The 26,087-nt window shown below is 39.2% G+C and overlaps 3 protein-coding genes and 1 long non-coding RNA gene across 11 annotated transcripts in view; 2 read left to right on the plus strand and 2 right to left on the minus strand.

Moving 5' to 3' along the window:
* ncdn (neurochondrin) overlaps window positions 1-810 on the minus strand; it is a 9,053-nt gene extending 8,243 nt beyond the window's left edge. Inside the window, exons 1-2 of the mRNA XM_077506607.1 lie at window positions 461-810; window positions 72-317 (exon numbers count right to left, since the gene is read on the minus strand). Coding sequence (XP_077362733.1) covers window positions 72-275 — 204 coding nt within the window. The 5' untranslated portion in view covers window positions 276-317; window positions 461-810. The remainder of the gene's footprint in view (window positions 1-71; window positions 318-460) is intronic.
* Window positions 567-19,884, plus strand: kiaa0319l (KIAA0319-like ortholog). 5 transcript variants are annotated; one of them, XM_077506604.1, is made up of 25 exons: window positions 567-724; window positions 2,055-2,481; window positions 3,517-3,660; window positions 3,838-3,941; window positions 5,756-6,024; window positions 6,266-6,337; window positions 7,069-7,279; window positions 8,135-8,233; window positions 8,408-8,505; window positions 8,690-8,777; window positions 10,353-10,445; window positions 10,533-10,665; window positions 10,748-10,853; window positions 11,063-11,185; window positions 11,458-11,581; window positions 11,659-11,791; window positions 11,926-12,074; window positions 13,194-13,345; window positions 13,639-13,777; window positions 13,870-14,029; window positions 15,661-15,803; window positions 16,148-16,270; window positions 16,363-16,453; window positions 16,600-16,691; window positions 18,156-19,884. In XM_077506604.1, exons 4-25 carry the CDS (start codon window positions 3,848-3,850, stop codon window positions 18,350-18,352), a joined length of 2,889 nt encoding a protein of 962 aa, XP_077362730.1. In that variant the 5' UTR covers window positions 567-724; window positions 2,055-2,481; window positions 3,517-3,660; window positions 3,838-3,847; the 3' UTR covers window positions 18,353-19,884. The 5 variants fall into 5 exon arrangements, with proteins under 5 accessions (XP_077362730.1, XP_077362732.1, XP_077362731.1 ...); XM_077506605.1 differs by lacking the exon at window positions 567-724 and adding an exon at window positions 990-1,303 and having other exon boundaries at window positions 2,055-2,604; XM_077506603.1 differs by lacking the exon at window positions 567-724 and adding an exon at window positions 990-1,303 and having other exon boundaries at window positions 2,055-2,536.
* Window positions 14,907-22,153, minus strand: LOC144007202 (uncharacterized). The gene is made up of 2 exons (XR_013280113.1): window positions 21,637-22,153; window positions 14,907-16,265 (listed from the first exon to the last, which is right to left on the minus strand). It is a non-coding gene; the product is annotated as an uncharacterized LOC144007202 (long non-coding RNA).
* The window catches only part of cap1 (CAP, adenylate cyclase-associated protein 1 (yeast)), a 12,331-nt gene continuing 7,136 nt past the window's right edge, over window positions 20,893-26,087 (plus strand). Inside the window, exons 1-5 of one of the 4 annotated variants that reach the window (XM_077506611.1) lie at window positions 20,921-21,054; window positions 22,277-22,330; window positions 25,420-25,524; window positions 25,709-25,809; window positions 25,959-26,036. In XM_077506611.1, coding sequence (XP_077362737.1) covers window positions 25,422-25,524; window positions 25,709-25,809; window positions 25,959-26,036 — 282 coding nt within the window. In that variant the 5' untranslated portion in view covers window positions 20,921-21,054; window positions 22,277-22,330; window positions 25,420-25,421. Of the gene's footprint in view, window positions 21,055-21,535; window positions 21,561-21,957; window positions 22,179-22,276; window positions 22,331-25,419; window positions 25,525-25,708; window positions 25,810-25,958; window positions 26,037-26,087 lie in introns of those variants that run through there. The other 3 variants (XM_077506608.1, XM_077506610.1, XM_077506609.1) reach the window with 3 other exon arrangements.

Here is a 26,087-nt window from a genome sequence, read left to right on the forward strand (position 1 = left end):
ATGTTGCTTGATGCATATACATTATTACAACAAATTCATCTTATGATATCATTAGATAAGCAGGGACGTACCAAAAGAAGTGCAGCCAAAGTCTGGCTATCATTTTTAGCATGTTTGAGAGCGTGGAGGCATCTCTCCAACACTTCCCTCTTTGCATCCGTCAAACCACGTCCCGCTTCATCATCTGGACCTCCTCCTGCACTTTCTTCTCCTCCTGGTTGCTCCTCTTCTCCGGAGAACTGACCGCTCGCGTCAACTGTAGCGCCGTCAGCCATCGTGGCCTGACTGTTGTCAGCAACGTGTCATCGAGAAAAGTACTGCAAAAAGGGTTATTAGCGGTTAGCAACGCACTGCTATCAGGAAAACCAGCATGATCCACTCCACGGTGTTTTAGCAGTTCGTCTGGACCATTGTAAAGAGGAATGAGGAAAGATGACTGATTTATTTAAAAATAACTTACTTGGTTCGCGTACGTTTCTTGTGAACTCGCGCCGGATATGGAATAGCAAAGTAAAACTATGAACAGCCAATGAAAACGCTCTGACGAGATCAGTTGACCAATCGTAGCAACGGTTGTTGGAAGGTGCCGTCGCCATTTTTGTCCATTTTGAAACGTTGATGAAGCGGAGTTGGCCGCGATTATCGAACAATTTCACCATACGCCATTTGTTGGCTTTATTGAATTGTCTACTGCAATTCAGAGTCTTGCAATAAATTCGAATGGGTAAGTGTTACGGCTTCCCATTTCGTCTATGGTCGTGGTTCATCACGAGTGGCGCAGACCGGAAATAGGATACAGTAATTTGTCCTTCATTAACCACTGCGGCGTCGAAATGTTTACGTTCACATCTGTAAAGATTCTACAGCATATATTATGAGGCTACTATAACTGTTTAATGTTTTTGAAGCGTGAATGTGTATGCCGTTGCGTCGTCATCTAATTAAACATTTAAATACCTGGTGTGTAAGTTATTTTATTTTGAAATTACCACCGGAAATACATTTATAGTTTATAAGTAGCTTGGTGGAGCTTAGAGGGGGCCGGGGCACATCATCTGAGCAAGTGAGAAGGATAGTGACCCAATTTACTGTACTGAGGGGGACAACGAGGATTTAACAAGCGACGGCTATCGCGCAAAGTGGAGGACGAATACGTCCGACTCCAGTTTGTTTTGAAATGTTTTGTTGGAAGCAATATTTTGAAAAACACGCGTTGAACCCGTGTCCACAGCGTGTAAATAAGTCATAGAGATGCCAGCAGCTGTTAGGCTCAAGGTGCCTTAAAGGAAACAGGATTGAACAGGTACATTACTATTTGGCTATGCAGAGCGTTGAAATGATCCACCAGATGCGGCAGATTCCCGATCCAGTCGTCTGTAATGGCGTGTTAATGCAATGGACTCGCCAAGCTGTAGCGATCGGCCTCATATATGACTCAAGAAAAGGCAATCAGTCTTTTCTAAAACCTGTTTATGGCTAAAATATACACTGCTGTATATCCACCATTTATCTAGTGTTTTTCAATGTATAACATGCCAATGCATTTATTGCATCCATTCATCTTATTGGTTTTGGTCAGTTCTGTGTTGTTTCACATTCACACAAAATACGATCTGGTGTGAAACTACACACACCAGTGGCTATTGTGTATTAATCCTATTATAAAAACAAGATTTGACTGACACTTGAAAGGACATTATTAAAGAGGATGATGTCATAGGGTAGGTACTGCAACCTGTAGTTAATTTGCATGTAGTTCTCCACCTGTTATTGAAACCACAATCATTCACATGCTTTTTAATTATTATTTTTAGCCGTGCGTCTACAGCAGCGTCAAGCAAAACTAAGAATTGTTATGTTAGGATCTGCTATTTTTGATGCAGCTCTTGTGTGACATTATATACAGTTCCACAGATTAAGCAATCATTCCTAATATGAAAATAGATGCATAACATGGCTACTACTTTGATATATTAATTTTCCAAATGCTTCTGTAATAAAAATCCGCCTGTTTAAGGTGAAAATTGATTCAAATGGATTTCTTCTTTTAAAAGCCTGGAGAAATTGTGCGTGGGATTTGGCATTCAAGAGAGGCCCCCACCTGACTGGCAAGTGAGCTTCTCTTCAGCTGAGGACGAGGAGTGGGGAAAAAAAAAAAAGAAGCTGAGACCCCCGTCTCGTTGTCACAGAGGCCATTGTTCTGATGGAGATTCTCAGGAGAAAAGGAGCCTTTTAGACTGAAAGGTCGCCAAGCTGTCGTCAACCCAGGTGACCTAAGTGACGCCTGCTGCTGCACATGTTGCCAGTCTCACCCAGCCTTGAGGCAATCAAGAAGAAATCTTTAACCACAAGGTGGAACAAATGTGATTAAATCACTTTTTTTTTGCACTGGATTATTTTTACCTGGACTATTTTTTTTTTTTTTTTTACCTCGAATGCTCGGAGGCTGCCGGAGGGGATGGAGGCAGACCGTGTAATCAGGTTTGTGTCAGCTTGAGAAGCCAAAAGGCTTTCGAAGTGCTGCTGTGTGTACCTGGTAAAAAATGATTTGCTGATATGGAGCGTCTGTTTTGCTTGCACAAACTGTTTACGCTGCAGATGCGGGTGAGAGCTGCTTGATTTATTTCCTGATTAGCTTGTAATAGTCCCCTGATGGGACGTCTCGACACCCCAGCTGACAAAACTAAAAAATATTCACTAGTCAATTACTGTATCTTGTTGAATCCGCTCTTGCACTTTCTCGGGAAGAAGACATCAAATCTAGATGGATTGTGTTAATTAAATGTTAATTTCACATAAAATGGTTACCCGAGGAGTTCTCATTATGACTGTGGTTGTATTTAGTAGGTTGTTACAGTGTCGGAAGGCTTGCATGTGTAATATTGTGAGCCTTCTTGCTAAAATCATTAACTAAAATATTACCAACATGATAAAATTAAGACCTTTTTAAATGAATTAATAGTTATTAAATAATAATTAACAATGAATCAAATGATATTTGGTGTATACAATTATTGCACAATGTTTACCATCTTGGTAACGTGGCATAATTGACAAAGATGATTTAATATCAACCAGAAGTCAACTACCAAATTTTCTTGACAATAATATGTTCAATGCACCCTCACTAGTCTAAACACAACATTCTGATTAATATTGTTTTTGTTGAAAACGATTTAAGCATCAAAATTTGCCCATTTTTATCCATCTCATGGGGCGGCCATTTTGCCACTATGTGGACTGAAAATGACATCACAGTCGCTCAGATAATGACCAATCGCAGCTCACCTGCTGTCTGAGGTTGATCATGTGATATTTGCATGCTGAGCCGTGATTGGTCATTCGCTGTGATTGGTCGTTTCCTCAGCCCTTAGCAATTGTGATGTCATTTTCAGTCGACAGCAAGTGATAAAATGGCCGCTCCATGAGATAGATTAAAACTGGTGGATTTTGCTGCTTACAATAATATTTATTGCTTAATTGTTTGATATTCTCCCGCTACCCTCTCATCTCCAGCTTTGAGTTTGATCATCTGATCCTGTGAGGGCCCCACTGGCGGCCATGCTGCATCTCCTCCGCACGCCGTCGGTCACGTTCGTCCTCCACCAATCACTGACTTCCCTCAGCTCCACCCAGCAGCGTCTGGCTGCCGGGCGAAAGGTAAAAGTAGACGCCGTCGGCAGGCTCCAGTTGTTAAACAGGTGCAACGTTTCTATTGGCGGCACTTTGAGAAATGTATGCCACACTTTCTTGTTTCCTGGGTGTGTCTGAGAATGTCGCTTGAAAAGTTGTCAACATACATGTCATGTAACGTACAGTATCTTCTTCTCCCTTTAGGTTTTTTAAAATGTCTTCTGCATACCAGCATCTACTCACTTGGAGTTTACCACACCTCCTCCTCCTGCCGCTGACCTACCTCTGGCTTTTGGCTCCTCCCACAGGTAAAAGCAAACTCAATTAAAATCATTAAAGAACATTTATTGACTGGGGACTGATAACAAATTGACATCTGCAACAGAGTCACTGTGGTTGCTGAAGGTGTGTCCTCATCCTCTTTGGAATCCTTTGCTGCGTTTTGCTTGTTTGTTGTCTTTAGTCATCTGATCCAATCAGAGCCGTCGGACTAGTGGACTAAATAGTGTGTCGGGGGGTTACAATGTGAACCAGAACAATAATTGCTCTGTGTGAGTGGATGCTGTGTGACAGAAGAAGAGGGGAGTGACTAAACAGAGGCCAAAGTGTTTTTTTTTTTTTTTTTTTTATCAAACAATCCTCTTTTGTGATAGCAAGTCATGTGTTTTCTTTCCTAGCAAGATTTCTGCTGCAGATAACGCACGGTTTGCTTTCTCATTGAATCCATTCTCCGTATCGTGTTTACATTTCACCAGTGATTTGTCATCTTTTCAAAATGTTGTCAACACAACATCAATTGAAGGCCTTCAAGATCAGAATACTCAATGCTGAATAGTAATCTGTGCGTCTGCTCTACAAGACTAAAAGTGATCATCCGGGTTTCTGCTATGCTTGGAAAATAAAAAGCTCTAAATGATCATTATTGTTCCATTCACTGCATGTGGGAGTGCTATAATGCCACCAACGAGTAACAGACTGCAGCAGCTCACCGCACTGACAGATGACTGCCGGTACGGATGGGCTCAGAGGGCGGAGTTTTGTGTTTATTGCATAATGTGCTTTGGGCTCTGATCAGCGGGCATCTCGTTTTGTCAGGGAAAAGCCTAATTTCCTCCTTCAGCTGCTGACGGGGCTGATTACTCAAGATGTGGTTTTATGTCTGCTTTTCTGAGAAAATTTTAGTCAAAGCTTCAAGCATAAATAGTTTGTTATTTGACCCTCTCGCAGTCAGTGATGCCAAGTGACAGTTGAGCCAAGAAACTCTCCGAGTGACTTTACTTACTGTCATGAAAAGCCTGATGCCTGACTTCCTCTCCAAATATGTTGAAAGGTGCTTGAGCAAGATGAGCTGGTTGGCATGTTGCATGGCAGCATTCGTCATAGATGAAGGTGATACTTTGTTTTTGCCTGGTGCAGTTAATCAACAATTTTTTTTAGTTAATTTATTTTGCTTCAATCAAATGTCTTGAGTTGTGTGAAGATAGCAGCTAACTATCACAACAAACAGCAGTTGACAGATTTTATTTATTTATTAAATTTATTTATTTATGTATTTATTTATTTATTTTATGCAGACCAGTGTAATGGGAAACTTGAATGTTTCTGTGTTTATATACGTTTAAAAATTTCCATTTGAGCACATATGTGCTTTAATCTCTTGAAAATGACTAAGACTGCAGCTTAGTTACCATGGTCTTCTGTATTTTATCATGCTTTTATTTTTTTTTATTTTTATTTTTTTTTAACATCCTATATAATTGTTATTCCTGTATGTTTGTATTAAGTACCGAACTACCATATTTTTTTTTCTGTTAAAAACATATTACCAAAAAAGTGTATTATTATTATTATTATTATTATTATTATTATTATTATTATTATTATTATTATTATTATTATTATGTATTTTTTTTGGGTGGGCTGCAATAAATTAATGGCACATTCATCATCACATGCTGCACCCGAACCCAAACTAGCATCTCTCAGACAATTAGCCTTGTATCTGTCGGCAGCAGGATTTTAACATGACACTGCAAGAGCGGTCTGGTAACATAAATCAGTCCAACATGATTTCCCCCAAAATGGCCATTTATAATAATAGACGTCCTCTGACTCCCTCCAGGTGTATCAGCAGATGTGTGCCGTGTTACCGGAGGCGTGCTGGGGCTCCACTGGACAAGCGTGGTCGGCCTGGGCTGGTACCCTCTCGCGGCCGGCAGAGGTGGGCCCACATGCTGGGAGACCTGCTGCTTGAGGCCAAGTTGCAGCGCTGTGTGGAGCCTCGGTGGGCGATGCGTGCTTCTGAGTTGCTCGCTAAAAGGGGGCTGCCCCATCCTGTTTCTGCCCCAACCTGATCAGGAGTCTCTCGGGCTTTTTCAGATACTAAGCAAGGTATGGCTGGTTAATTGACAGTATTTATTTGTTTATTTGTTTGTTTTTATTTATTGTTTTTATTGTATTTTTTTAAAATTTCATTTTAATTTCTTGTATTTATTAAGATATTATATTTTAATGTATTTTAAATGGACAAATAGGCTATGTCTTTTTTTTTTCTTTTTTTTAAATTATTATTCTTATTATTGAAATACTATATTTATGGTCTTTTTTTTTTTTTTCTTTCTTTTTTTTTAAGGGTTCTGCTACAATAAGAGGGAGGAAGGTTCGCCAGGCAGGACATGACGTGCAACCAGAACAGCCCAGCATGGTAATTACTGGTTCATGTATATGGGTATATGGTGATCCTTTCTTTAAGATTGTTATTCAGTTTTTGCTTCCTTACCCAACCCTTTTAAAGGGATACTTGACTCATTTAGCTGTTTTCAGCAGTAAGAAGATAATATTGTGTCTATAATTAATGTGATAACATTATTTTTCATATACATTAATACCTTTAAAACACATTTTGCCATTTGTTGTCAACTGAAAACGACATCATGTGTGCTGAGGATTCGGTTAACTTAACAGCCAATCATGGCTCAGTTTGCGAACGTCACATGACCAAACCCAGAAAACAGGTTAGCCGTGATTGGTCGGTTACCTGTGATGTCATTTTCATTCGACAGCAAGTGGAAAAATGTGTTTTTAAAGGTTTTAATTGTACATGAAAAATAATGAAATTATCAAATTAATTCTAGACAAAATACTCACTTTAGTTTTTATTGCTGAAAATGGCTAAATGAGTCAAGTATCCCTATTATCAATTTTAACTCTTTCACTCCCATTGACGACTATTGGCGTCAAAACAATTTTTTACTGGGGTGGCAGTGAATGAGTTAACTAGAACCAAGACTTTGCTCGAGACCTTTACAGTTTAAGATTTGAAAGGGCTGTAATCTACTATACCGATATTCTGAACTTATCTGTTTTTAGTAATTAAATTGACGCAGTTGTTAAAAAAAAAAAAAAAAAAAAAGGTAATATTTACTCTTTGTTCAGGAAAACTCCAAACTTGAATCAGCGCTGTTGGTGCCCAACCCAAGCATGCTTCCACAAGCAGACCAAAAGAACGTCACTCATATAACCAACAGGACTAGCGAACATGCCTCACAGCAGAACGCCACCATTTTAGACACTGCTACGTCTTCCAATAATAGTGACGTCGGCACACCCACAGCAACTACCTTCAGCGTGACGCCAACACCGGCTGGTAAGAAATGCATACTTTGAATCCTCACATAAGTTGATATTCAATTTGCCTCTTGGCAGATTTGTAGGTTTTTAGCATGCTGTTGTCCAAGTATAGTCTAGAAGTCACTACTGTACTTTTCTCTTGTGATCTTTACATATTGTTCGTACTTCTTCCACAGTGCAGGTGAGGTTACATGGATGTGCACAGGAATGTGCTGACAGGCGGCTTTTAATAAACAAACAAGAAGAGCTTGTGTAGTCGGTTTCACCTATTGACAGAAAAATGACTTGTCTTTACAACTGAAACGTTTTAACAGGAAGTAGAATGCACGTTGTGGCACACGACAGTATTGAGCTCTTTTGACTGCACAGCATGGAATGAGCAACTGCTGTATACACACTAGTGTCAAAGGAGATATTGTATAAAGGTCATCTCTGGTTTGAAATAAGCTTAAGTGATTGGCACATTATACAGACTGTGGGACATCTATAATTGTCAACACATGTGACTGGTTGTCAACCTTCGGCCCAGATGCAGTCAGCTTTTATTGGCAAAAGTTTTGTTTGTTTGTTTAGCGGTTCTTTTCCTTTTGAGAAGCTGATTTTTTCACAAGGCAATAATAATACAAACGTTAGTATCGTCTTACTCCAGCTACATTAAAATTTCATGTAGTTTGACACTTTGTGGCTTATAAAAAAAACAAAAAAACACTCCTAACAAGGGAAGCGAACATTTTGTAAATATTTAATTTGTTCCAATAAAAAAAAAAAAAAAAAAAATCCCTGTCCCAGGACATTAACCCTGAAGAGTGCCAACTTTGTTGCCGTCTTTCCGTTACTTGTTGGCATCACCTGATTCTGTTTTCCGTGGCAGTGAGGGAGCTGGTGGTGTCGGCGGGGGAGAGCGTGGAGGTCACGCTGCCGCGCAGCTCGGTCGAGCTGAACGCCTTTGTGGTGCCACCCCCTCCGCCAGGTAAGACCCAGAATTTGATTCATGTCGTGCATCATTTCGTTTATCCCATTTTGACACGCTTGAATGAAACAAAATGAGATTCCCATCTTTTTTTTTTATTATCCTTATCTGAATTAAGGCATGAGCAGTTTTTTATTTACTGGCTTTTTTTTTTGTTGCACTGCTCCCCAACAGATACAAAGTATGCATTTGACTGGCGTCTGATAACGCATCCAAAAGATTACAGCGGGGAGATGGAAGGAAAGCACAGAAAGACGCTGAAACTCAGCAAGGTACAGCCTCCATATTCATTTTGCAATTGATGCAAAATACACTTTAATCTGACACTCAACTTTAAAGCTGTATTAGACTTTCACAGAATACTGCCAATAACGCTCTATTACTTCATGCATGTAACCATAGTCACTTTAAGATCACTTCCACTTTCAGATTGCTGTACTTGTTTTATTTTCTCAGCTCACGGTTGGTCTGTACGAGTTTGAGGTGACCGTGGATGGGGGAGGGGCCCACGGAGAAGGTTACGTCAATGTCACTGTCAAACCAGGTAAGGGAAAACAAAAACAATTTGATGGGCCTTTCTTTTTTTTTTTTTTTTTTTTTTTTTTTTTTTTAAACAAACTCCCAAAAACGCTGATGAACATTCAGTATTATTGTTTTCCCCCAAAATGTGAACAAAGTATTAGAAAAAAACAGGCTATTACTAGTATATGGTGTATTTTTACTGTACATGGATTTTGATTTTCAACGTTGTGAATAATGGAAATGTGTCAGTGTGTTCATACATAACATGTAATATGTTCAAATAAGAGATCTGTTTACATCTATTTGCTTTATTATCTCCTGTGTTATAACAAGCAAGATACTTGATCATTTCAACAGTTTATGCCATCCATTTTTTTTCATACATCTAGTTAGGAAGTAAGTGGTGCGGCAGTAATACTGATGGAAAAATTGTAGGCCACCTCTAGCATTTAAGATATTGATGTAATTATTTTTTTTGAAGGGATACTTGACTCGTTGAACGTTTTTTCAGCAGTGAAAAGTTCATATTTTGTCCAGAATTCATTTTAACTCATTCACTCCCAGCCATTTTCACAGAAGCAATCCCGTTCGCTCCCGGCTGTTTTACTGGATTTTGACTGATTTTGCAAGGCCTGCAGAATATTGTGTTCTATGGCTATAAAAGCATGGAACCTATCAAAAGAAAGATTAATATCTCTTCTTTCATCAGGAAAAAAAAAGTATGTTTCTATCTGTTTCCGTTTTGCAGCAATTAGCATTAGAAGAGAGTTAAGCTTCATCAGTTTTCACAAATCTATTTAAAATTGTAAGTAATTTAGCTTTTTTTCAACATGGCCCTGGTTGATCTCCTTTGCTCTGCTGCCACCTGTTGGCCGTTTGTGTAATAACTACCATTTCTGCAACCATTCTTTGCAGTTGAGAGGCTGCATCAAATCCTTCTGTATGCTCTAGCATAAAAAAAGCAACAAAAAACGTATAAATACGTCTTTGGGACACTTAAAACATTAAAAATAACGTATTTACACGTTATTGGGAGCAAATGAGTTAATAACTTCATTATTTTTCAAGTACAATTAATACCTTTACAAACATTTTTTTTCCTCTTGCTGACGACTGAAGATGACATCACCTGTGCTGAGGAAGTCTGTAACGACAATCATGGCTCACCTGTTTTCTGGGGTTGGTCAGCGAACTGTGCCATGATTGGTCGTTATCTACTTTCTCAGCACAGGTGATGTCATCATCAGTCGACAGCAAGTACAAAAAATTACTTTTTAAAGCTATTAATTGTTACATGGAAAAATAATGAAGTTAGCACATTAATTCTAGACAAAATATTAACTTTTTACTGCTGAAAATGACTCAATGAGTCAAGTATTCCTTTAAAAAGTGTTTATGGATGATACAAAGTGGTAATATATTTAAAAAAATAGTATTCTACACAACATGCAAGTTCTAATGAAGATATATCGGTGCTTATGGGTCTGACTCTCGTATTTTGTTTGATTCCTACACAAACATTGGTTTTGTGCCTCAGCCACTTACAAGCGCTTCACACCTCACTAAGCATGCTAACTTCTTGTTTTCCACCTGACAGAGCCGCGGGTAAACAAGCCCCCCGTTGCCGTAGTTTCCCCAAAGTTCCAAGAGATCTCCTTGCCAACAAGCTCTACGGTGATAGATGGCAGCCGTGAGTTTTTGGATCAACACACACGTGTAATTATGTGTTGAATGTGGCCCTTTTTAAAGCATTTTTCTGTTTTTTGGTTTTCTCCAGAGAGCACAGATGACGACAAAGTAGTGGCCTGGCACTGGGAAGAGGTCAAAGGTCCCCTGAGGGAGGAGAAAGTGTCTGCCAACACGGCCGTCCTCACCCTCACCAACTTGGTTCCAGGGAACTACACATTCAAGTAGTTAACTTATTTTATGAAGCGGACATCTGCACTGAATCTGTTTTTTTATTTGCATTATCTATTTGTTTTCCTTTGCCAGTTTGACTGTCACCGACTCGGATGGCGCCCAAGACTCCACACAGGCCACCCTGTCTGTCAACAAAGCCAAGGATTACAAGCCTGTGGCCATCGCCGGGCCAAACCAGGTCAACATTTTGGTGCAATAAATAATGTCTACATTTATATTAGTTTGCTTTCAGGTTATCATTTTGGATGTGTTTGTTTTGTGTGTCACCAGCAAAAACTTCTTAGGGAACTTAGTAACCATCAGATTCTGAATTTATCATTTATAGCCATACTACTTACTTATTTTTGTCTATTTTTGTTTTTGTTTTGTTTTGTTTCTGTATTGCAGGTTATCACTTTGCCACGTAATTCCATCACTCTGTATGGCAACCAGAGCACAGATGACCACGACTCCCTCGCCTATGAATGGTCCCTCAGTCCTGAGAGCAAAGACAAAGTGGTTGAGATGCAAGTGAGTCTTCATTGATTTATTTATTTATTTATTTTTTGAACACGGCACATCAAATAAATAAAATTAATTAATAAAAAATAATAATTGGTAACATTCCATGATGGGCTTTATTTTAAGGCCGTTAAGCTCAATCAATTCGTTGAATTTTAAATTCTTTAGTTGTATAAATATTGGATTAGTGTGGTCTCTGCATCCACATCCAACCACGACGCGAATAGCATGTTTCTGTAAAAGGAAAATTATTCAAATTAATCAGCGTTTGTATTTTTCAGGGCGTGCGCACGCCCATCTTGCAGCTGTCAGCCATGCAAGAGGGCGATTACACCTTCCAACTAACTGTGACAGACTCTGCTGGACAGCAAGCCACAGCCTATGTCACTGTTATTGTGCAGCCAGGTTAAACTGCACATCACATGTTTGGTTATAGTATGAGGTAGATTCTAATCTAATTTCTATCTCACTTCATCCCATAGAAAACAATAAACCGCCAAAGGCAGATGCAGGCCCGGAAAAAGAACTGACGCTACCGGTTGATCGAACTATGCTGGATGGCAGTAAGAGCAGCGATGACCAAAAGATAGTCACCTACCATTGGAAACAGACCAAGTACGTAGCTTTAAGTGACAGCTCAAACAAAACAAAAATAAACGAAATAAAAAGTTGAACTAGAAATTAGCGTCACTTTCTGTTTCTCACGTCATGCTGTAAATTCGCTGTCACGCCATCTGTTCCTCTGCCAGGGGTCCTGACGGTGTGAAGATTGAGAACGCAGACGGTGCCGTTGCCACGGTGACAGGTCTGGAGGTGGGCACGTACGAGTTCACCCTGACAGTGACCGACGAGAGGAAGCTGCAGAGTAGCGACACGGTCACGGTCATCGTCAGAGAAGGTGAGGCCAGGGTTGTGCAATTAATCGAAATTCAATTCTTATTTCAGTTATTGCACTTCACAACAATAATCATAAAAAAAAAAAGAAAAGATTATCAATACTAGTTTTTGTGTTGTTTAAATTTATACATTTGCACCTTATTCTTTTAATTTTAAAATAACTCATTTAATACATTTTGTTTCATCCAAAAGGAACATGTATAGTGTTTCAAAGAGTTTTATTTGTCTTGTTATTTTTTATTTGTTTTTTTTGTTTTTTTACGTTTAACCAGAATGAAATTTGATAACTTCATGATATACTGAGCCATTATTGGTCGTTACCTACTTCCTCAGCACAGGTGATGTCATCATCAGTCGACAGCAAGTAGAAAATTACTTTTTAAAGGTATTAATTGTACATGAAAAATAATGAAGTTACCACATTAATTATAGACAAAATATTAACTTTTGAGTCAAGTATCCCTTTAAACATTTTTTTTTTGTACCAAAAAATGAATGACACTCATGCACATGCTTTATGATTGTGTTTGCTGTATCAACTTTTTGCGAACATAAGTAAATAACTATATATTAAATAACTATATATTATTATAATTTGATCCAAAAGGAACTTACATAATTAGTGTTTCTATTTTTTTTTATTGTTCTTAATATTTTTTAATGCTTCAACATTTTCTTGTTTTGTATTGTTTGAATAATGTTGATTTCAATTATTGCCAAAATAATAGTGATTATTATTTTTCCCATAATTGAACAGCCCCTAGGTGAGGGTATAATTTGTTTGGTTGTTTACATTATTTGGCACTATTGAAAAATTATTTTGTTGTCTCAAATTTTACATACATTTTTAAGGTGGATTTTTCTGATGGAATTTGTGACAGGTTGACTTTACTGCACTGGAATCCACTTAAAGCTACTGAACGCAGAAAATTGAATTCCGCTACTGCCACCTGTGGCCGAAATATGAAACTGCACTTTCCCTTCTTCACGTCCACAATGCACACGTTTCAGTCATAAATGGTCAAATAAAAAAAGACTATTGTAAAGATATTTTGGGAGAAAAGTGTTGCAAAGTGAAAAATCATACTTTTAATTGAAACGTAAATATCTTTCATCCCAGAACTGGACCAACCACCCGTCGCTCGCGTGGTTTCCAGCCCACCCGTCTCTCTGCCTGCGCGGACCGCCACCCTGGATGGGTCGCACTCCACTGATGATAAAGGTGGCATAAGCTACCTGTGGACCAGAGATGACAGCAGCCCAGCGGCCGGGGTGAGACGATAAGAGACTTTTTGAAAATAGATCAGTCATATTTTGAAAGGTATTTCTTCTGGTTGTTTTTGACAGTTGACTGTTTTTAACTGGTGCTGCCAACATCTCTTTCCAGTTTTCTAACCCCCTTATTTATTCATCAAATGTTATCAGTAATCCACACTTTCACTTTTGAGAACACCTCATCTGTTCATCAAGTGTGGCGAGACAGTTGAAAGGCATCTTGCCAGACAGGAAATAGAGGTTCAAACTTGTTGTTTAGCCAAACAAACGTCCCACTTGTTTTTCCACAGGATGTGCTCAACAACTCTGATCACCAAGCTGTCTTATTTCTGGGAAACCTGGTGCAGGGAAAGTACAGCTTCACCCTGTCTGTCACCGACAGCAAAGGTCAAACCAGCACGGACGGCGGGACAGTGGAGGTCAAACCAGGTACACACACACACAAATGAGAAAATCTCCAAACTATTTTCCAACCACTGAAGCATTTTGTTTGGTTTTTACGCTCTTGTTGTTTCGGTCAGACCCGTGGGAGCGCGACCAGGTGGAGCTGGTCTTGGAGGTCCCCATAACGCAGGTTTCCCACCGTCAACGTGACATGCTGCTGCGGCAGGTGGGAGTCTTGCTTGGCGTCCTCGATAGCGACATCATTGTTCGAGAGATTGGTGCGTTCAATGAGCACAGGTGAGTAGTTATATACTTCGTTAAATGAATAGCCTACTTGTTTTTTTGTTTTTTTTGTTTTATATTTACATTTTAACAAGAGCTGTCAAACCATTACATTTTTTAATCAGATTAATCACATCTTAAAATTTTGATTAGCTCATTTGCTCCCAGTAACGTGTAAATACGTTTTTTCTTTTAAATGTTTTAAGTGTCCCAAAGACGTATTTATACATTTTTTTTTTTTGGTTTGTTTTTATGCCTGAGCATACAGAAGGCTTTGATGCAGCCTCTCAGCTGCAAAGAACGGTTGCAGAAATTGTAGTTATTACACAAACGGCCAGCAGGTGGCAGCAGAGCAAAGGAGATCAACCAGGGCCATGTAGAAAAAAAGCTAAATTACTTACAATTTTAAATTAATTTGTGAAAACTGATTAAACTTAGCTCTCTTCTTATGCTAATTGCTAATTTTGCTATTTTTTTCCTGAAGAAAGAAGAGACTAATCTTTCTTTTGGTAGGTTCCATGCTTTTATAGCAATAGAGCACAATATTCTGTGGCCCTTGCAAAATCAGTCAAAATTCAGTAAAACAGCCGGGAGCGAACGGGATTGCTTCTCTGAAAATGTCTGGGAGTGAATGAGTTAATTACAATTAATCACTTAATTAAAAAGGCTTTTTAGCAACATTTTTTGCCTGCCAAATTTAAAGAGCACCTGTTATGTGTTAATTCTTTCGATATTTAATGTTATGAGGACGTCTTCAACATTTTTTGATCCACTTCACACCCACTTCACAACCTCTTTTTCTAATCAGTTAATTACTTGCATAATTTAAAAAAAAAAAAAAAGACCCCGATAGTTTGACATGAACAAATATTCTGAACATCATACGCAAACATCTATGAAATGCTTTACTTTAATGCATGTATGTATGCATGTTTATTGCTCAAACACAACCTGTACTACCTTTCATGTAAACATCCGCTGTCAGGTAAAGGATCATCTGCGGTCAAAATTCATAGTGTGATTAATAGGGATGTAACCATAAGTGCAATATCGTGATATTAACACTGCCACAATATCATCATCGTCATGTTCACGATATTTAAATGCAACACATCTATTAAAAAAGTCAGGTTGATTTCCATTTGTGCAGTTCTAGCACCCTCTGGTGGCTAGTTTTTCTAGTGCAGTTTAATATTCATGAGGGATGTTTTGGCCCTTCTATGTTTAAAATCTACGCTAATTGCCAGATGAAGGGGAACGTAATATGCCTGTGAAGCAAGTCAATATGTGGAGGAACTCAATGTGTGCGTGCATTAACAACATAACATAATAAAACATAATAATAATAACATAACGATGTTATGTACAAAAGCACAATATTGTGCTTTTTTAGTATTTTTTTTTCACAATATTGTGACCTTTTTTAAATATCGCCAATCCCCCCCACAATATCGTGATAATTATATCGTGAGCTTCATATCGCGATAATATCGTATCGTGACATTTGGATATCGTTACATCCCTAGTGATTAATCTGCGTTAATACATGATGAATGCGATAATTTATTGTGATTAATGAATTAGTTAACGCTTTAACTTTGACAGCACTAATTTTAACCCAAGTGCTACTTTTCCCATGGCCTTAGTACCAGGTTGGTCTTCCTGGTGTCAGGCGGTCCAGGGCGCCCTCCTCTGCCCGGTCACAGCGTCGCACTCAACCTACGCAACAAACTGCGTAAACAGAAGAACGACTTTCTCATTTACAAAGCCCGGCGGGTGGACACTGTCAGTGAGTTCCCTACTCTACTTCTTAACACTGTTTAAAGGGGAAGTCAACCTTAAACATTTCTTGACCATAATATTTTAAATGTGACCTCACTGATTAGTATTACATTTGTGGAATATGAGTTAATGGCGGCGGCCATTTTGCCACTTGCCGTTGACTGAAGATGACATCACAGTTGTTCGGAGCTCAGCCGTCGACCAATCACGGCTCACATGGACAGCAAGTTGCAAAAACGTCCGCCTTCTGATGTTGATAAAAAACAGCGGGATTTTGCTGATAAGCTCATATTCCGTAGTTTAGTCACAAAATGCCGCCGGTGACCATTTCCATCCGCCGTCCTCCCTCAGTCTGCCAGCTGAACTGCTCCAGTCACGGCGAGTGTGACTCGTTCACGCGACGCTGCGTGTGCCAACCGTTCTGGATGGAGAACTTCATCCGAGCCCAGTTGGGCGATGCGGAGAGCAACTGCGGTAAAGATGAGACCGATTCAAGTCAAGCACTCAAATGTTGACAAAACATTAACTGCCAAAAATAATCATGCTATTTTTGTATTTGCTTGCAGAGTGGAGCGTACTCTACGTGACCATCGCGTCCTTTATGATTGTGGTTGCTGTGGCGACCGTTGTCTGGGGGTGTGTGTGTTTCTGTGACAGGTGAGATCAATCTTGTGAAGAAGTAGCACTGTGACAAAGCACGCGAGATAGGAAAAAAAAAAAAAGTGAGATTCAAGCGCCAGGTGGTTGCATCCGACATAACTCCCGACTCATGAAATTTTTTGTTCCCTCCCTTCTCCTCCAAGACGTAAGAGCAAAGCGCGCAGAACAAAAAGCCGTTATAAAATGCTGGAAGCTGACGAGCAAGACGCGCTGGAGCTCCAACCACCCAGAGCTGGTAAGAATGACACATTTGGATGTTGTAAGTCCCGGGTGAGTCAATAACGTGCACACAGTGACTACACTTAAGTCCAGGTTTCAAAGCAAACATGGTGAAGCAGCATTTAGCTGTTCTGCTGCACGGTAGTAGAATAACTTGCTAATGGAGGTGAAGTCAGGCCAAAGTATACATTCTTAAATTTATTTAGCCATTTTTGGCACTCAAAAATTAATATTTCGCCCATAATAAATTTGATATTTTATATACTATTTTTCATGTACAATTAGAACCTTTAAAAACACATTTTGCAACTTGCTGTAGACTGAAAATTACATTACAAGGGCTCAGGTAACCAATCACAGCTCAGCTTGTGAATGTCACATGACCAAACTTAGAAAACAGGTGAGCTGTGATTGGTTACCTGAGCCCTTGTGATGTCATTTTCAGTCGACAGCAAGTTGCAAAATGTGTTTTTAACAGTACTAATTGTATGTGAGAAATAATTAAAGTATCAAATTAATTATAGACAAAATATTAACTATTTATTACTATAATGGTTAAATAAGTGACTTATCCCTTTAAAATGGCTTTTTTTTTAAATTTTGATTATTTTACGCATTTTTAAAATCAATGTAATGCTACGGTCTCTTAGTAATTTCAGAAAGCTACACAGTATATTTTTGTAGAGTACATATTTAAAAAATCAAGAGTAAAATTTACACTTGGAAGAGAGTAAAATATTCACACTAAATTTTACTCAAAGTATTTTTACTGTGTACAAGAGAATTGGCCTATCCCATGACAAAAACCTAGTAAACTTTTTTCACTCAAATTCTAAGTAGAGTTTGAAAGGGGTTTAAAAAAAATAAAAAATACAAGATTTTACTAGATTAACGTATTTAAAAAAAAAATTACTCAAGGGTTGAGGAATAAACTCTGCACAACAATTGTCTCACACACAGTAAAAATACTTTTGAGTAAATGTACTCTGAAAATTACCATTTACTCTTCCAAGTGTAAATTTTACTGTAAAGACTGTTTAGAGTAAAATTTACTGTGTACTTTTTATTTCTAGGGCCTCCGAGTGTGTAGGATCTCTTATGCTGGTTATTCTGTTGTCCCTAAGTGTCTTTTAAGCTGTTTAATGACACCCCAGTTGGAGTTAACTGTAAAACTAAACATACTACGATAAGAATCACGTCCACTGTATATTTAAATACACAACAAACTTTGTTAGTAAAACAGCGCTAGCCTAGCGCTAATGCTCAAAGTGAAGGGAAGATCCCATTCAAATGCCAACAGGAAGTTAGCATCATTCATGTGGGAACACAATTTTATGCGTTAAATGTTAAATATTGATTTATTTCCTTTGCTTTTCAATATTTTGAAATCTTTTAGTTGCTTAAATGTTGCCATTTCATGTGCTCTATAAATGAAGTTACCTTGCCCTTCCCTAACACTTCTCTGCCGCCATCTCACCAGGCCGCATCAAGCCAGTACCCGCCCCCACCTCCTCCGCCCTCATGCACTCCGACTCGGACCTGGAAAGCGACGAGGCGCAGGTCGGGTTTTCGTGGACGGAGCAGGAGCGCGGTCATCTTCTGCGAGCGCAGAACGGCTCCTTGAGGAACGGCCAGGCTCCCGTGAGAGGAAAGAAGCACAGAGAAGAGCTGCTATAGCAAAAAAAAAAAAAAAAAACGAGGTGACACTCGCACAGATCCGTCCTTGATGCTTCTTCATTCCATCACCTGGAACTCGAAACGTCGTTAACACTGAAAAACTGAGCCACGGCAGAGGAAAAAAACGTTTTTGGGAGTGAGCACTGTGTTTTGAATAGAGAAATAGAAGGACTCGTTTATTGAAACTGACCAGGGTGACTCACAAGCTAAAACCAGCAAAGCCCCGTGTCATACTTCCCAAACTTGCTTCTCATCGACCTGCATGAATGCACATGAACTGTCGTCACACTGTTACAGGTTAGCTTGACACTAACAAACACTGACCATAAATCCAGAGTTACCGGATCACAAACAGTAACAAATTAAAAAAATAAAAATAAAAAGTGCATGACCGCTTGCACTTCCATTCTGGACTCACCACCTGCATGTTCCGTGTGTTTGGACGTACAACTGTATGTGTGTGCCTGATTTTTTATTTTTTTTTCCTGGCTGATGTGCCAAAATGTATTTCTTCAAAGTGTTGTATGTGAGTGTAGGTATCTGTTTGTTTGCCTGTCAGTCAAATGCATCGAGCCAAAATGCTGCTTTTATTCTGAAGGTTCCGCTCCGCACAAATGAAGCCACTGGAATGCAACATGAATGAAGACCACTTTTAACCAATTCTTCCTTGCTGTGATTCAACGCTTGATGCACTTTGATTTCATTTTGAAGTATCGTCACGGCATCTTAATGCTTGATTGCATTTGTTTTTATTTAGAACACAATTACGTTAGTCTGTTGTGAATATATCGCAAGACAGGAGCGTTCAGTTAGTGTATGTGAAGAACGAGCTACAACCAAATGATTTATTTCTATCATTTTTCTTAAACTAGTAGTTTGTCGTGGCTACACAACACAGAGGTCTATTTAATTAAACATGATTATTTTTGTGTATGGATTATATTCAAGCGTCTTCGTCGGGCGCGTTTCCACTTTGTGATCACGTTGCATGCAGAATGTGAAACACGGCGTTGAATGTTGAAAGGATTTACGTCACCGTCTCATCTCAGTCTGTCATTAATGTGAAGCAATCACTTTGTAATGTTTTGCAGATAAACGTGTACTTGTACTTGTCAGATCATCTCATGATGAGGTCAAATCTGCTGCACAACATTCTCCTCTCCAGAGCAGCAGTGCAAGTTTGTTTTTTCTTCATGTGAGCTGTACACAAAGTAAAATTAAGCACACCCAAGTGCCAAGTCATCTTTTGAAAATGCGAACATTCTCCCATCTTCTTTGCAACTGGCCACACCTGGAAACACTCTTAAAAAAGCTGATTCAAGACAACAACAAAAATCAAAACTGCCATGGATTGACCTTGACTCTGCTGGAGTCCACTGTGAAGGCAGAAACAAAGAATGGGGAGCAATGATGACGGGAGAGTAATTTTAAAATGTTTTCAATTTGGTTTAGAGGGAAGGATTACGCTTGTGTTCTATGTGACCTGATACAACTGGATAATCTGGGAATTACAATAAAGACTTTTCATTTTATTCTCCTGTGAAAGACACTTGCTTATGTAAACGAATGTTCCTTACTGAGTGCAATTAACCATTCAGATCTAAAAAGTTCCATGCACATACCTTACAGGAAGATGGAAAATTGGTCAACTGATGCAAATGAATGGGCACATTGGATAGATACAAAATGATCACTCCTTGTACTGGAAACCCAACCCGAACAGATGTGATCATCTTTTTGTTGACCTTTATTAACCTCTTAACTCGATTGTCCCTTTGCCACTCCATTACGAGAATAGAGCCATAATAATTTTATTATGGATAATTGCCTTCAGTATTATTGAAGCTGAAGTAAAGTTTGTCACTAAATCATTAAATAAATGCCAAATGTTATTTGTGACCTTTCAAAACAGTCAAAATAATGACTGAACATCTTTAACATAACGTCCTCCATGTTTCACTGACCAGGTTCTAATCTCTTTCTCGCTCTTTTTGTTTTTTATTCTTGTGGAACAGCTTTGCCAAATTGAGAGATTACAAATAGTTGGGGGGAAAAAAAAAAGAAAAAAAAAGATAAAGTCTGCTTTTCGTGACAAAGACGTTTTGAAAGATTGTGTATTGCAGCTAGCTGCAATAGTGCATTATGGGCAATGTGGGGTTTTACAGTTTAAAACTTTAATCCTAATATTAGAATGATGTAAAGTCATTTAGCTTCGGGTAAATTCAAAAGTTATCAATATAGAACAGGTGAGTTTTTAAATCAAGTGGGTTATTAGGATGAATACAAGTTACAGAAATTAAACCTAATTAAATTATACAGAATACAGTATGCAGTGGTACTGGACCACCAAGACTGGGTTGAAAACTCATTTACAAAAATACTGTCATGCATATGATGACTTCATTTGCATTCAGAATACGTTCTCCCTGCAGAGCGCGACACTGTCATGAAATAACAGAAAAACGCGTATTATTTTCCGCTTTTCTCCTCTTTTTTTTTTTCCCCCTTTCCGTGTGCGGCTCGCGCACCTTATATGGCAAAGGAACGGGTCGAGCGGACAAGGGCGGAAACGAAGCGCGGTGACAGCTGGGTAAGTTCATCCAGGAAGAGAAAAAGACCAAGCCCGGTCTGCTTCGTTCAGGCTACTACACAACCCGACGTCCGAATCAACCAGCGAGTGACCGCTTGACCCGCATTGGGAGGTAAACTCGCGTTTATTGTACTTGCAGTTGGGTTTTCGGTTGTATTTTTCAGTCTAGCGTAAAACAAAACGGAGCTCCGCCTCATCATTCAGAAATCATTGCAATCAGTGGGACGCTAACACACCCGGTTAGCCGATGTTGCTAACAGTGTTAGCAGCAACAGCGGCAGCATCGTTTTAGCACATATTTGAATGATTTCGACTGTTTGCTCATTTTAGTCGAATAAAGCAAATGAAGATGGGCTATATTATTTTTTTAAGTGTGTATCATAAGCAAAAGAAACCATGGCATAATCGTGCTAACACCGGGAGGGCGTGTTTGCGACGAGAACCAGGAAATGTCGAAATGAGGCGAAAGCTGCAAAGGGAGAAGGCGTGAAAAGCCAGACGCATTATGTAAGCGATTTGTGTGTACACCGCCTTTTAAATTAAACGCCAGTTACGGTTGCTAGTTTGCGGCATCCCCCTGCGCCATGTCGAAAAGGGACCTTTCCATATCGAGGCACAGTTACGTACAATTTATCTTATACAATATATCATTGAGTTGTTGTACTTTTATGAAAAGGTCATTGCCTGAACTTGCCTGAACTTGAACCGCTGCCAGCCAGACGATTTTCCAATCCGTGCTCCACCTTCATACCAGCATGAATTGTAAATAATGACAAGAGTGTTTCATTTGGCGATTTAAAGTGCATGATTGCATTAATTGGAGGCAATGCGCCTGTCTTCGTTTTCGTGCTGCACATCGGAAGTGAGGTCGTTCGGCGTTTGTTTGGCTCACGCTTTTAACAAACACGTTTTTTTGTCGATTAAAAACCACCTTAAAGAAATGGCGTGTTGCTAACGTCACGTACTGTAAAGAGTTTCGTATGAGGTTACGATTCGTAAAGCAGACAAAGAATTGGTATATGTTTTCTTTCGAAAGCGTTGCAAACGAACAGGACAAGCTATTTTACGGATATTTCGAATTAGCGTGTTTTTAAAAAAAAAAGACATTACAGCAACATATTGGTAACACCAGGTAGTACTTTATAACTAATCTCACATCGACAAAAACCACAACAATGCTGAAAACATATTTTGATAAAGTTTCCATGTTTGTGCGAAACATAGGCGCCTTCAAAGGTGAGCTCAGATTTTTGTGATGGAATAGCCGATTTTCCGATGGCAACCGGAACGCACCTTTTTAATGTGAAGTCTCACTGCCCCTGAACCTCTCACAGGCTTTCTTCCCGCTGAATGGTGGTGCTATTTGACAACAAACCTCTCCCACAAATGTACGTAGGTCTCTAATCTACAGGCTATAATCATGTATTAGAAGATTTAAGTGTTGTATAAACTCAACAAAAAAGTCATCAGTTACAAATAATCATATATCAAATTGAAGCTAGGACATTTGCAGAGCTAAATGTGGAAGTAATAGACTTTTTGTCTTTTATTTTTCTAGTTGAAGGCTCACAAATAAGGTAGGGGGTTAAAATGAGGGAAATTCCAATTAAAGTTGGGTTAGTTATTTATCGACTGACCGAGTCCAACAATGTTTTTATTTCTGAAAATTAACGACTCCTCCTTTTAATAGAAACTTGAAATAATAATGTTTCTGAAATTTCAAAGTAGACCGGCATTGACATTGGCCACCTGGTAACCATGGCTACTGGGCAAACACAAAAGCAACAGTGATCTTCATATGCTGAGAAAGAACCAAACGAGATCATTAGCCAGGTTTTTAGAAAGCATTCTGAATGAAGATCTGTGGTCACCTGTTTGCATGTGTTGTGTGATCTATTTGAATCTGTAGTTTACATGATCCACTACACGAATTAGATAAGCCGCTGCTGTTGGATGCATGGAAATTGTTGCAAACATCACATGACTTATCAAGCCGGGGTTCCTTCATCTATTAAACATAGTAGTTGTGATAGATTTAACATTTTTATTAAAGCAACACTCAACAACTTGATTAAAAATAAGTTTCAAGTGGGTGATATGGCCAAAATAAAACCAAAAACCAAAAAATTGTGGTTGTTTTCTTTATTAGCCGTTTTAATGTTGACGATTCCTCAGTGAAATTTGCGACCTTTGATTTTTGACCCCTAATTTTTATTTTATTTTTTTTGTCAGCCTTGAATTCGAGAAAAGCAAGACATGCGTAAAGCTCTGTAAATGTCCAAGCCTCAATTTGATATGACTATAGCATTTGTGACTGAAGAAACAGGTGTTAAATGACTTTTGTTGTCTAGATTATTTGTGACAGGCTCAATCATTTCCGTATAATAGACTGAGCACTTAGCGCTTAGCACTGGTGCAACACATTTAGAAAGACAACAGTACTCACATGCATAGATTCTTTATCCTCTGCAAAGAACTAATATTACACCATTTTACTGAAGAGTGGCCGGTATGTCTATTTTTTTTCCCCCCCCTTAGGTGGTGCGCACACCAAAAGGACCAGCACAATGTCAATAGAGTGCCGGACGTTGACGTCACGCATCCCACAATGCACTGCACCAAATGTAAACAACACTATTTTGACAGGATAGAAAAGTTTGTCGCTAATTTGAGGAAACGCCACACTTTGGCAATGGCAGACAGCTGTTATGCACCAGGCAAAGAAGAACCTTGCCCAACATGTGCGCCTGCTTGACAGCGAGGCTGATCCACACGACTGCCCTCCCACAGACCCTCGTCGGTGTGCCCTCCCCTAGATCCCCCCCCCCCCCCCCCCCCGCCCCAAACCCTCCATTTTCCGAGGCATCCCGATTGATCCTGCCAGTAGCGTATGCTTATCTGGAAAACTGAAAGCGATCGCGATAGCTGTGAAAAGTACTCCTGGTGCTTGACAAGGATGTTTAATAGCCAACTGATCCAGTTTGCACGTCTCTCATGAAGTCCTTTTCATCAAAGTGAGATGTGAATTCACTTGGACAGAATATTGGCTGGCAATTTTATCACTGCTCTCTCCATTGTCAATCCTTGGCCTTCCGCTGCTACTGTCCTGCCAGAATGGCTGCGTAAACGTCACGTCCGGAGCTCTATGGAATTGAGGCCGAAAATGTATTCTTTATTTTTTTGTATAATTGTCATTGCAATGCTATATTTCATAGTCAACTTTTGTATTTATTTTTATTTTTTTATAGGTTTTGGGGCAGGGTGGAATGGGTAAAAAGATGTGAGATGCAATTTAAGCTTAATATGTAGCATCTATGCAAAAATCCTTTAAAAAAAATAAATTATCAATGTCATAAAAATGAACGTTGGCATAAAAAAAAAACAGAATGGTTCGACCCAACCTGTAATGTCAAAGCTTTATTTAAAATTAAGTTAGTGATTTACAACATATCTTTATAACCCCCCCCCCCCCCCCCCCCCCCAAAAAAAAAAAAGAGGACACTTAATGGTGCCAATTTTTGTGTGCACAAATGTTGTCGTGGCTTGAATTAAATTTGTATTGCAAGGCAGTGCTCAACAATTTGAGTCGCCGCTCCCGTCATCAAACACTGTTTACACCAGGAAATGTAAACGTTTAAAACTCCCTTCAGGTGCACATGTTTTTATTGGCACTACAACACAATTAGGTCATGGGTATTAGTGGTGAGTGTCCTTCCTTAATCTAATTATATCTCAGAGCCTGGCTCAGAAATTAATTTGCGGCGCTCTTAAAAAGGGCGAAGGTGAGGAGCCCGGCCCATTTACTCGGCAACAATACTTCTCCCAATATGGACCATGTCCATACATATGTACCACATCCCTCATTTTGAAATACAGGTGGGTGCAGTTGTAGTTTAATTTGTCAGGTTACAGCAGTCTTGCGTAATCTTTCTGTCAGTTCATCACAAACCGGTTGATCGTGTTTTTAAAGTTTAAAGACAAGAATAAATCACAGCTGTTTTTCAACGTGTAATGTGCTAACATTTGCCCACAAAGTCTTTCATAACACACCTGGAGTCCCTCTTACCTGTACATACCTTTTCTCAAGTCCTGACCTGCTTCCCATGCATTTTTTTTTTAACCTGAGCAGTAGTTTCAGGGATAGTTTTGTCAAAGAAAATGTCTTAGATTTATTTTTTACTTTTTTTTTTTCAGCTGTAATTCAATTTTCAGTTAAAATAATTACATTTAATTGTTTATGATTATCAGAATCTCGTCCAATTGGAGATCTGCCCATGTTGGCTCATTATTGTTATTGTCTTATAAAATGCTGCGACTCAATAATTTTTTGATGCACTGGTGAATTCACTAAGAGCCTTAAATTGTTTTTAACCAACGGTGAGGTTGACAAGCACCTAGCTCGGTTTTGAGCATAACTTCATATTGGTGTCACCTCGCCCTGATTGGGAGACCTTGCTAATCGCTTCTAATCCCGTAGGTATGGCAGAGCTGGCGAATCTGGTGCAGCGGCTGGAGTTGGCCGTGGGCCGTCTGGAGGCAATGTCGAGCCCCGGTGGCGGCAACGAAGCGTCTGCTGGGGGAGGTAATTTTAAAGAGATTTACTGAACAACTTTTGTTTTGAGTATGATGTAGTTGTGTGTTTTATGTGTTGTTTTTAAAGAAGATATTATGACGTTCAGATTTTGTAGTTAGAGCCTGCTTCTAGGCATAGAACAGACCTTAATGCCAAGCTTGAACAATTGGAATTGTCTTTATTTTTGTTGCAGCTGTATCAGCCTCCGTTGAGGCCTTTGATGAGATCATCGGTGGTCCTTTGAATCAATATTACAGCCAGAGCAAGCAGATAGGGGGTGATGTCCTGAAACATGTACGTAACTGATCGTTATGTATTGGAGGTGCTCAAGTTCTCAATCAATCCTCATTTATTACTGACAGTATACTTGACAAATGTTTTGAGAGCACCCAAATGCTTTCCGAAAAAGTATTTGAAAAATCTTGTTCTTGTCCTCCTCGCAGGCAGAAATGATCAAGCGAGCATTCGCCAGTCAGAGACAAGTCATTGTGACGGCATCCACTTCCCAGAAGCCGCCGGATGTATGCCACATATAAACCACCTGATTTTTTTTCTTTTCTTTTCTTTTCTTT

Source organism: Festucalex cinctus, chromosome 19 (genome assembly GCF_051991245.1).
Source record: "Festucalex cinctus isolate MCC-2025b chromosome 19, RoL_Fcin_1.0, whole genome shotgun sequence".
Lineage (NCBI taxonomy): Eukaryota > Metazoa > Chordata > Actinopteri > Syngnathiformes > Syngnathidae > Festucalex > Festucalex cinctus.